Raw genomic sequence first — 12,204 nt, forward strand, 5'->3', positions numbered from 1 at the left:
ACCAGCATGCACTGGAACCAGTCCAGGTGAGACAGGCTGAATAGTCTTCCTCTCCCAGCACTTCTGCTGCGGGAGCCACACCTCTACCCGTGGTTCCCACAGCAAAGTTTCCAGTTAGGGAGAAAAATCGGGACATTGACTCATACTTACGGCGTGTGCCGCAGTTATGCATCTCTGAGGAACCTTGGGGACTCCATTTGAAGCCGCAGCTGACTGGTAAGGCGTTAGATGCATTTGCGGAGCTACCCGCAGACCAAGACAGTGATTATCAGACTGTCAAGAATGCTATAATTGCTAAGTTAACGCCAGAAGTTTACCGGAAAAAGTTTTGTACCATTCAGAAAGGATCCACAGACTCTTACGCGAATGTGGCTATCTGCTTATGCACCACATTCCATCAATGGACTCCAACCCTTAAAGAAAAGACTTAAGCGTGAGGATTTGATGATCGACGACCAGCTCCTCACTGCCCTACAGCTGTGAGACCGTTTGTGCTGGAGCGGAAGCCTCAGTCTGCACAAGAAGCCACTGAGCCGGCAGACACTTTTGTAGCAACTCGAGTACCGGACATTCGCAAACTACGGTCCCAGATACTCACAGACCCCTGGTACCTGGCCACAAATCACCAGTGCCTGACAAGAACAAAGCCATGTTCCAGAACTGGAGAGAGGACAGGCCCGCTGGCCCTGTGAACCATGGGTCAAAAAAAGGTGTGAACTGTGTTACAGACCCGGTCACACCAAGCAAACCTGTTATGCAGGGAAGCCGGCCCAACCACCTAGCTAGACGGCTAGCACCGAGATGACACCACGTTTAAAGGGGGCCAACACCTCCACGTCTGCTTCATCCACTGTATTGCTGGTCGGAGGATCTGAGGTACATGGCAAATCCTAGAACCACCAGCCTGTCGCTGTGAATGGCCAGACTGTCACCGGCTTCCGAGACACTGGCGCAGAGATTACCTTGATCCGTTTACACCTTCTTACATCAATGGATATCCTTCCAGGGAAATACCTCACTCTAGCCAGAGTCGGAGGCACTCGCACGAATATGGCACAAGCCCAAGTCACAATTGATTGGGGAATGGGATGCCAGAAACAGGTTGTTGAGGATTTTACGACGTATGGCACAAAGTAGGCTGTCAGACCCTGAAACCACAGATAGAGAAGGATGATGCCATTGTGGCATGGCCGCAGTCTACCACCAAAAAACAAAGACCGGCTTTCCTAGGAATCACAGTGTACTATAGGAAGTTTGTTCCGTCCTATAGTACTCTGGCTAAACCACTGACCGATGCCACGGGTAAAAAACAACCCAACAAGGTCACTTAATACCTAGAACTAGAACAGGCATTTCAGGCCTTGAAAGCGCTGGCTGGTGCTCCTGTTCTTCAAGCTCTCGACTTCTCCCCTCAGTTCATTGTACAAACTGACTCTACGGACCACGGTCTGAGAGCAGTACTTAGTTAGGTGGGCATGACCGGGAATGAGTATCCTGTACTCTACCTGAGCAGGAGGCTGCTTCCAAGGGAGACCACAAGAGAGATAGAGTGTCTAGCAATTGTGTGGGCCCTAAAGAAGCTACAATTGTACCTGTTTGGATGATCCTTCATGGTCATCACAGACTACAAAAACTCCTGAGTTGGAGCTTAGCCTTGCAACAGTACGATTTCATGATCCAGCATAAGACGGGAAGTCACAATCAGAATGCCCGATGGACTCTCCCGCTGTAACAAGCCCAGATAGGGAGTGGGGATTGCTTCAGTTACGGTCTTGTTGACCATTCCTTCCCCAATCTTCCTAAGTGGGGAGGTGTGATGCCTTCACAATCTCTGCAATAACAATTACCGAAGAAATCGCAAATACATCCTATTACAGAATTACAAAGTATCCTCACTCACCCAAAAATGTAAACTTCCCCAACACAGAAGTAATTCAGTTCAGCTCTTAATTAAATTAACCCTCCTAGCTATGACTCACAGGACAGACTTAATTAATTAACACCTGGGCCCAATGTATGCAATTAACTTTTTCTCCTGAGTTTTCTCTTAGGTGATATTTCACATCTTAACAATAAAATGTCTTTTGAACCACCAGCAAGAAAGAAAATATAAATACATATTTGTAATAGTACTTTTTACCTGCTTTTTGATACTTTTTCTCCTTTTCTGTGCTCACAGTGGATTTGCTTCTAGAAGTATCTAGTGGATGAGACCTGTATGGCATCTGTGGCAGAGTATGACAGGATTGGGGGGTGTTTATCACAGGAAAAAGGGGGAGGGGCATAGTTTTAGGCACTTGGGGTGGGGGCTCATTTTAGGCACTAGGAGAAGGGACTAGGAGAAGGAGGTTGAGACGTTAGGAGATAGGGGTAGTTTGAGACATTAGCATGTGGGGCAAGGAGGGGAGCTAGTTTTAGTTCATTTTGGGCATTAGGAGGTGGGGTAAGTGTTAGACGCTAGTAAGGGGGAGTAGTGTTAGGCACTAGGAGGGGGTTAGTTTTAGGCACTAGGAGGGGGTTAATTTCTAGGCATGGGGGAGGGTAGTATTAGGTACAAGGAGCGAGGTTAGTTTTTGGCATCAGGTGTGTGTGTGTGTGAGACTAGTTTTAGGCATTAGGAAGGGAGGTTTGTGTTAGGGATTAGGTAGGGAGGTTATTATGAGGGCGTTAGAGATATCAGTGATTTCCCGCAGATCAGTAATTTTAGTGATTTGATTTGTCACAGATCGGTGATTTCCAGAAGATCAGTGATATCAGTGATTTCCGGCAGATCAGTGATATCAATGATTACCAACAGATGAGTGATATCCGTGATTCCCCACAGATCAGTAATATCAGTGATTCCCTGCAGATCAGTGATATCAATGATTACCAACAGATGAGTGATATCCGTGATTCCGCACAGATCAGTGATATCAGTGATTTCCGCCAGATCAGTGATTCCCTACAGATCAGTGATTCCCTACAGATCAGTGATTCCCTACAGATCAGTGATTACTGGCAGATTGGTGATATCAATGATTCCCGACAGATGAGTAATATCAGTGATTTACCACGGATCAGTGATATCAGTGATTTAAAGCAGGTCAGTGACAGCAGTGATTCCTTGCAGTTCAGTAATTCCCCGCAGTTCAGTGATTCCCCACAGATCAGCGATATCAGTGATTCCTGGCAGATCAGTGATTCCCAGCAGATCAGTGATATCAGTGATTCCCTGCAGATCCATGATTCCTGGCAGATGAGTGATTCCCCGCAGATCCATGATTCCTGGCATATCAGTGATTCCCCGCAGATCAGTGATATCAGTGATTCCTGGCAGATTAGTGATTCCCCACAGATAAGTGATATCAGTGATTCCCCACAGATCGGTGATATAATTGAATCCCAGCAGATCAGTGATATCAGTGATTCCCCGCAGGTCAGTGATTCCCTGCAGATCAGTGATATCAATGATTACCAACAGATGAGTGATATCCGTGATTCCCCACAGATCAGTGATATCAGTGATTCCCACCAGATCAGTGATTCCGTACAGATCAGTGATTACTGGCAGATTGGTGATATCAATGATTCCCGACAGATGAGTAATATCAGTGATTTACCACGGATCAGTGATATCAGTGATTTAAAGCAGGTCAGTGACAGCAGTGATTCCTTGCAGTTCAGTGATTCCCCACAGATCAGCGATATCAGTGATTCCTGGCAGATGAGTGATTCCCAGCAGATCAGTGATATCAGTGATTCCCTGCAGATCAGTGATTCCCAGCAGATCAGTGATTCCCCGCAGATCCATGATTCCTGGCATATACGTGATTCCCCGCAGATCCGTGATATCAGTGATTCCCTGCAGATCAGTGATTCCCCGCAGATCCGTGATATCAGTGATTCCCTGCAGATCAGTGATTCCCCGCAGATCAGTGATATCAGTGATTCCCCGCAGATCAGTGATATCAGTGATTCCCCGCAGATCAGTGATATCAGTGATTCCCCACAGATCAGTGATATCAGTGATTCCCCGCAGATCAGTAATTCCCCACAGATCAGTGATTCCCCGCAGATCAGTGATATCAGTGATTTCCCGCAGATCCGTGATATCAGTGATTCCCCGCAGATCAGTAATTCCCCACAGATCAGTGATATTAGTGATTCCCCGCAGATCAGTAATTCCCCACAGATCAGTGATTCCCCGCAGATCAGTGATATCAGTGATTTCCCGCAGATCCGTGATATCAGTGATTCCCCACAGATCAGTGATTCCCCACAGATCAGTGATATCAGTGATTCCCCACAGATCAGTGATATCAGTGATTCCCCGCAGATCAGTGATATCAGTGATTCCCCACAGATCAGTGATATCAGTGATTCCCCACAGATCAGTGATATCAGTGATTCCCCGCAGATCAGTGATTCCCTGCAGATCAGTGATTCCCCGCAGATCAGTGATTCCCTGCAGATCAGTGATATCAGTGATTCCCCGCAGATCCGTGATATCAGTGATTCCCTGCAGATCAGTGATTCCCCGCAGATCCGTGATATCAGTGATTCCCTGCAGATCAGTGATTCCCCGCAGATCAGTGATATCAGTGATTCCCCGCAGATCAGTGATATCAGTGATTCCCCGCAGATCAGTGATATCAGTGATTCCCCACAGATCAGTGATATCAGTGATTCCCCGCAGATCAGTAATTCCCCACAGATCAGTGATTCCCCGCAGATCAGTGATATCAGTGATTTCCCGCAGATCCGTGATATCAGTGATTCCCCGCAGATCAGTAATTCCCCACAGATCAGTGATATTAGTGATTCCCCGCAGATCAGTAATTCCCCACAGATCAGTGATTCCCCGCAGATCAGTGATATCAGTGATTTCCCGCAGATCCGTGATATCAGTGATTCCCCACAGATCAGTGATTCCCCACAGATCAGTGATATCAGTGATTCCCCACAGATCAGTGATATCAGTGATTCCCCGCAGATCAGTAATTCCCCACAGATCAGTGATATTAGTGATTCCCCGCAGATCAGTAATTCCCCACAGATCAGTGATTCCCCGCAGATCAGTGATATCAGTGATTTCCCGCAGATCCGTGATATCAGTGATTCCCCACAGATCAGTGATTCCCCACAGATCAGTGATATCAGTGATTCCCCACAGATCAGTGATATCAGTGATTCCCCGCAGATCAGTGATATCAGTGATTCCCCACAGATCAGTGATATCAGTGATTCCCCACAGATCAGTGATATCAGTGATTCCCCGCAGATCAGTGATTCCCTGCAGATCAGTGATTCCCTGCAGATCAGTGATTCCCTGCAGATCAGTGATATCAGTGATTCCCCACAGATCAGTGATATCAGTGATTCCCCACAGATCAGTGATATCAGTGATTCCCCACAGATCAGTGATATCAGTGATTCCCCGCAGATCAGTGATTCCCCGCAGATCAGTGATTCCCTGCAGATCAGTGATATCAGTGATTCCCCACAGATCAGTGATTCCCCACAGATCAGTGATATCAGTGATTCCCCACAGATCAGTGATATCAGTGATTCCCCACAGATCAGTGATTCCCTGCAGCTGCAGATCAGTGATATCAATGATTCCGCACTGAGTCGGGATTGCAGCTCGCAGAGATGAGAGATTAGATTGATCGGAGTTGGGATTGCAGCCCGCAGAGATTGGTGGTTAGATTGATCGGAGTCGGGAGTGACTGGAGTCAGGATTGATCACAGTCGGGATCCCAGCCTGCAGAGATCAGAGGTTAGATTGATCGAAGTCGGGATTGCAGCCCGCAGAGATCGGTGGATTATATTGGTCGAGTCAGGATCGCAGCCTGCAGAGATTGGTTGTGGGATTGATCGGAGTCGGCATTGATTGGAGTCGGGATCGCAACCTGCAGAGATCGATGGTTACATTAATCGCAGTCGGGATCACAGCCTGCAGGAATTGGTGGTTAGATTGATCGCAGTCTGTATTGATCAAAGTCGAGATCGCAGCCGGCAGAGATCGTTGGATTATACTGATCAGAGTTGTGATTGATCGGAGTTGAGATCGCAGCCTGCAGAGATCGGTGGATTATATTGATAGGAGTCGGGATTGCAGATGGTGGTTTATATATATTGATCACAGTCGAGATCACAGCCTGCAGGAATTTGTGGTTAGATTGATCGCAGTCGGGATAGATCAAAGTCGGGATCGTACAGAGATCGGTGGTTTATATATTGATCGAAGTCAGGATTGATCGGAGTCGGGATCGCAGCCCGCAGAGATTGATGGTTTATATTAATCGGAGTCGGGATTGCACTGACCTCCCAGCAGCAACATCAGTCGGTACATAAGAAGTCCGCGAGGGGTGTGGTTCCATCACTCTGCCATCCTCCTTCACCCACTTTTGGCCTCGCTCCCCCGGCCACGCCCCTCCTCCCTGCACTCGGCCAATCAGCGCTCGGCTGTCAGTGTCCCGTGTGGCCCCCGGGCTGTAGAGATGGGAAGTCAGGATCTTTTCAAGGATTCGGATCATTCGAATCGGATCATTGAAAAGATCCGGATCTTCGATCCGAATCTTTGAATCATTTTACTAGGGAAGCAGTCTGGGGGTGAAATGACTAGCAGGACAGGACTTTCCCTGCACTGTACATTCTGTTCAAGCCTGGCTGCTAGTATAGCAAGCTATGTGTCAACTTCAGTGATGTATTTTACTTTTAGTTCTGTTTTAAGACATGATATGTAGACTCCTGCAGGATGATAAGATAACCTTCCCCCACCTAAAGAGAGAGGTTTAGCAAGCAAGGGGCCTTATCCCCTCCAGAGTTAAAGGCAAGATCCGCGCAGACTATAATGGGAATTTAAACTTCAGAACTCAAATCTCTGCTGTGGTGAAATCATCCTATTTTCACCTGAAGAATATTGCAAAAATCAAGCACCTCATCCCCCCAGATCTGCCAACCTTAGTCCATGCCTTCATCACATCCCGACTGGACTACGGTAATGCTCTCTACACTGGCCTTCCAAAAAAGGTCTTGTACCGCCTACAGCTGATACAGAATACTGCTGCCAGACTGCTAACCAACCAACCCCGTCACTGCCACATAACGCCAGTCCTGCACTCCCTTCACTGGCTACCTATAGAATGGAGGGTCCTATTCAAGATCGGCCTACTGACATTTAAATCCCTAAATAATCTGGGCCCTGGATACATGAAAGATATGTTGCAGCTGCATAGCAATCCCCGCATTCTCAGATCCACAGGTTCTAATAATCTAGTCATACCCAGAGTCCACTTGGAAACTTTTGGTCCCAGAGCCTTCTGTCATGCTGCCCCTACGTTTTGGAACTCCCTACCTCAACAGATCAGGACAGCTCCATCCCTGGCCGTGTTTAAATCCAGACTGAAAACCCACCTGTTCAGTTTGGCATTTGCAGAATTATAACTTTTGTTGTGTGAATACTTCATCCTACTACCAATTACTGAATCTGAGAGAGCCTAAGCGCTTTGAGTCCTATGGGAGAAAAGCGCTATAGAAATGTTATTGTATTGTATTGTATTATAAAAAACAAACTGCACTTACCTGGGGCTTCTTCCAGCTCTTGTAGTCGATCGGTGCCCTCGCCGCAGCTCCTCTCCCTCCCGGCGGCCAGCAATGAAGAAGCTGACCTCACCGGGTCGGTTTCCGGGGCGGCTTCATGTGCGCTCCACGGGCACGGGTCACGTGGTGTAAGTGACGTCATCTGGTCTCTACTGCGCAAGCGCCCCCGGCATGCAGCCCCCGCTGGAGTCGGACGACGTGTATGACTTCCTGTTTAAGCTGGTTCTGGTCGGGGACGCCGAGTCGGGAAGATGTGCGTCGCGCAGAGGCTCAAGAGCGGCGTGTTTGTGGAGAGACAGGGCAACACCATCAGGGTGGACTTCACTATGAAGAGCCTGGAGATCCAGGGCAAGAGGGTGAAGGTGAGGGGACTACAACTCCCAGCATGCCTCCTCAGCCTTATATGTGTGTGTGTCTATGGGGGGGGGACTACAGCTCCCAGTGTGCCAAACTATATATAGTGGCTGTGTGAGGACACATGGCCAGCAGTGATAGTGGGCGTGTGAGACCAGGAGTTAGTAACTTTGTAACCAAAGCGCTGCCTCTACTGCTAATGCTGCTGTAACCTGATCCCTCACCCTCTGAGCTGGGAGGAGTTGCTTCTCTCACTCCTGAGTAGCAGCTCAGCAGAAGCTGCAGTTCCCCACTGTGAACCGAATCACTCCTTGTGATGATTCGACTCACAAAAAAGATCCGGATCAAAGATCCGAATCGTTCATGATCCAGACAACACTACTGTCAGTGTCCCGTGCAGCCCCCGGCTGGCAGTAGTGCGCGTGGCTCGGCTCTGGTCACATCAGCTGGAGGTGCTGCGGGATGATGGACGCTGCAGGAGTTACATGGAGGCTGTGCCTGCTCTCCTGCCTGCTGTGCCGGGGCAGCCTGACAGGTAGGGCAAACTCTGCTGCCAGCCCGGGACTGGGGAGCCAGTCCGCTCCCTCTGTGCATTACTTATAGCATGGCATGTGTGCTGCTTACTGCATATATATTACTGTATATAGGATGCCATGTGTGCTGCTTACTGCATATATATTACTGTATATAGGGTGCCATGTGTGCTGCTTACTGCATATATATTACTGTATATAGGGTGCCATGTGTGCTGCTTACTGCATATATATTACTGTATATAGGATGGCATGTGTGCTGCTTACTGCATATATATTACTGTATATAGGGTGCCATGTGTGCTGCTTACTGTATATATGGTGGCATGAGTGCTGATTACTGTATAGAGGGTGGCATGTATGCTGCTTACTGTATAGAGGGTGGCATGTATGCTGCTTACTGTATATAGGGTGGCATGTGTGCTGCTTACTGTATATAGGGTGGCATGTGTGCTGCTTACTGTATAGAGGGTGGCATGTATGCTGCTTACTGTATAGAGGGTGGCATGTGTGCTGCTTACTGTATAGAGGGTGGCATGTGTGCTGCTTACTGTATAGAGGGTGGCATGTATGCTGCTTACTGTATAGAGGGTGGCATGTGTGCTGCTTACTGTATAGAGGGTGGCATGTATGCTGCTTACTGTATAGAGGGTGGCATGTGTGCTGCTTACTGTATAGAGGGTGGCATGATACTTACTGTATAGAGGGTGGCATGTTACTTACTCTATATAGGATGGCATGTGTGCTGCTTACTGTATGTAGGGTGGCATGATACTGTATATAGGATGGCATGTGTGCTGCTTACTGTATAGAGGGTGGCATGTGTGCTGCTTACTGTATAGAGGGTGGTATGAGTGCTGATTACTGTATATAGGGTGGCATGTATGCTGCTTACTGTATAGAGGGTGGCATGAGTGCTGATTACTGTATATAGGATGCCATGTGTGCTGCTTACTGTATAGAGGGTGGCATGAGTGCTGATTACTGTATATAGGGTGGCATGTATGCTGCTTACTGTATATAGGGTGGCATGTATGCTGCTTACTGTATAGAGGGTGGCATGTGTGCTGCTTACTGTATAGAGGGTGGCATTATACTTACTGTATAGAGGGTGGCATGTTACTTACTGTATATAGGATGGCATGTGTGCTGCTTACTGTATGTAGGGTGGCATGATACTGTATATAGGATGGCATGTGTGCTGCTTACTCTATAGAGGGTGGCATGTGTGCTGCTTACTGTATAGAGGGTGGCATGCTTGCTGCTTACTGTATATAGGGTGGCATGTATGCTGACTACTGTATATAGGGTGCCATGTATGCTGACTACTGTATATAGGGTGGCATGTATGCTGCTTACTGTATAGAGGGTGGCATGTGTGCTGATTCCTGTATATAGGGTGGCATGATACTTACTGTAAATAGGGTGGCATGTATGCTGCTTACTGTATATAGGATGCCATGTGTGCTGCTTACTGTATAGAGGGTGGCATGTGTGCTGATTACTGTATATAGGTGGCATGTGTGCTGCTTACTGTATATAGGATGGCATGTGTGCTGATTACTGTATATAGGATGCCATGTGTGCTGCTTACTGTATAGAGGGTGGCATGTGTGCTGCTTACTGTATAGAGGGTGGCATGTGTGCTGCTTACTGTATATAGGGTGGCATGTATGCTGACTACTGTATATAGGGTGGCATGTGTGCTGCTTACTGTATATAGGGTGGCATGTGTGCTGCTTACTGTATATAGGGTGGCATGTATGACTACTGTATAGAGGGTGGCATGTGTGCTGCTTACTGTATATAGGGTGGCATGTGTGCTGCTTACTGTATAGAGGGTGGCATGTGTGCTGCTTACTGTATATAGGGTGGCATGTGTGCTGCTTACTGTATAGAGTGTGGCATGTGTGCTGCTTACTGTATAGAGGGTGGCATACATGCTGCTTACTGTATATAGGATGCCATGTGTGCTGCTTACTGTATAGAGGGTGACATGTGTGCTGCTTACTGTATAGAGGGTGGCATGTGTGCTGCTTACTGTATGTAGGGTGGCATGATACTGTATATAGGATGGCATGTGTGCTGCTTACTGTATAGAGGGTGGCATGTGTGCTGCTTACTGTATATAGGGTGGCATGTGTGCTGCTTACTGTATATAGGGTGGCATGTGTGCTGCTTACTGTATAGAGGGTGGCATGATACTGTATATAGGATGGCATGTGTGCTGCTTACTGTATAGAGGGTGGCATGTGTGCTGCTTACTGTATATAGGGTGGCATGTATGCTGCTTACTGTATAGAGGGTGGCATGATACTGTATATAGGATGGCATGTGTGCTGCTTACTGTATAGAGGGTGGCATGTGTGCTGCTTACTGTATAGAGGGTGGCATGATACTGTATATAGGATGGCATGTGTGCTGCTTACTGTATAGAGGGTGGCATGTGTGCTGCTTACTGTATAGAGGGTGGCATGTGTGCTGCTTACTGTATATAGGGTGGCATGTGTGCTGCTTACTGTATAGAGGGTGGCATGATACTGTATATAGGATGGCATGTGTGCTGCTTACTGTATAGAGGGTGGCATGTGTGCTGCTTACTGTATAGAGGGTGGCATGTGTGCTGCTTACTGTATAGAGGGTGGCATGTGTGCTGCTTACTGTATATAGGGTGGCATGTGTGCTGCTTACTGTATAGAGGGTGGCATGATACTGTATATAGGATGGCATGTGTGCTGCTTACTGTATAGAGGGTGGCATGTGTGCTGCTTACTGTATAGAGGGTGGTATGTGTGCTGCTTACTGTATAGAGGGTGGCATGTGTGCTGCTTACTGTATAGAGGGTGGCATGTGTGCTGCTTACTGTATATACGGTGGCATGATACTTACTGTATATAGGGTGGCATGATACTTACTGTATATAGGGTGGCATGTATGCTGCTAACTGTATATAGAGTGGCATGTATGCTGCTTACTGTATATAGGGTGGCATGTGTGCTGCTTACTGTATATAGGGTGGCATGTGTGCTGCTTACTGTATATAGGGTGGCATGTGTGCTGCTTACTGTATAGAGGGTGGCATGTGTGCTGCTTACTGCATAGAGGGTGGCATGTGTGCTGCTTACTGTATAGAGGGTGGCATGTGTGCTGCTTACTGTATAGAGGGTGGCATGATACTTACTGTAAATAGGGTGGCATGTATGCTGCTTACTGTATATAGGGTGGCATGTGTGCTGCTTACTGTATAGAGGGTGCCATGTGTGCTGATTACTGTATATAGGGTGGCATGTATGCTGCTTACTGTATATAGGGTGGCATGTATGCTGATTACTGTATATAGGATGCCATGTGTGCTGCTTGCTGCATATATATTACTGTATATAGGATGGCATGTGTGCTGCTTACTGTATATATATTACTGTATATAGGATGCCATGTGTGCTGCTTACTGCATATATATTACTGTATAGAGGGTGGCATGTGTGCTGCTTACTGCATAGAGGGTGGCATGTGTGCTGATTCCTGTATATAGGGTGGCATGATACTTACTGTATATAGGGTGGCATGTATGCTGCTTACTGTATATAGGGTGGCATGTATGCTGATTACTGTATATAGGATGCCATGTGTGCTGCTTACTGCATAGAGGGTGGCATGTGTGCTGCTTACTGTATAGAGGGTGGCATGTGTGCTGCTTACTGTATAGAGGGTGGCATGTGTGCTGCTTACT

At 47.5% G+C, this 12,204-nt stretch overlaps 1 protein-coding gene across 2 annotated transcripts in view; it reads left to right on the plus strand.

Annotated features, from left to right (window-relative positions):
- Positions 1 to 8,393: 8,393 nt before the first annotated feature.
- Positions 8,394 to 12,204, plus strand: part of SCUBE1 (signal peptide, CUB domain and EGF like domain containing 1) — a 359,575-nt gene continuing 355,764 nt past the window's right edge. For both annotated transcript variants that reach the window (XM_068278175.1, XM_068278171.1), the window contains exon 1: positions 8,394 to 8,476. In XM_068278175.1, the coding sequence (XP_068134276.1) occupies positions 8,404 to 8,476 (73 nt within the window). In that variant the 5' untranslated portion in view covers positions 8,394 to 8,403. The remainder of the gene's footprint in view (positions 8,477 to 12,204) is intronic.

The sequence above is a fragment of the Hyperolius riggenbachi genome, chromosome 3 (assembly GCF_040937935.1).
Source record: "Hyperolius riggenbachi isolate aHypRig1 chromosome 3, aHypRig1.pri, whole genome shotgun sequence".
NCBI lineage: Eukaryota > Metazoa > Chordata > Amphibia > Anura > Hyperoliidae > Hyperolius > Hyperolius riggenbachi.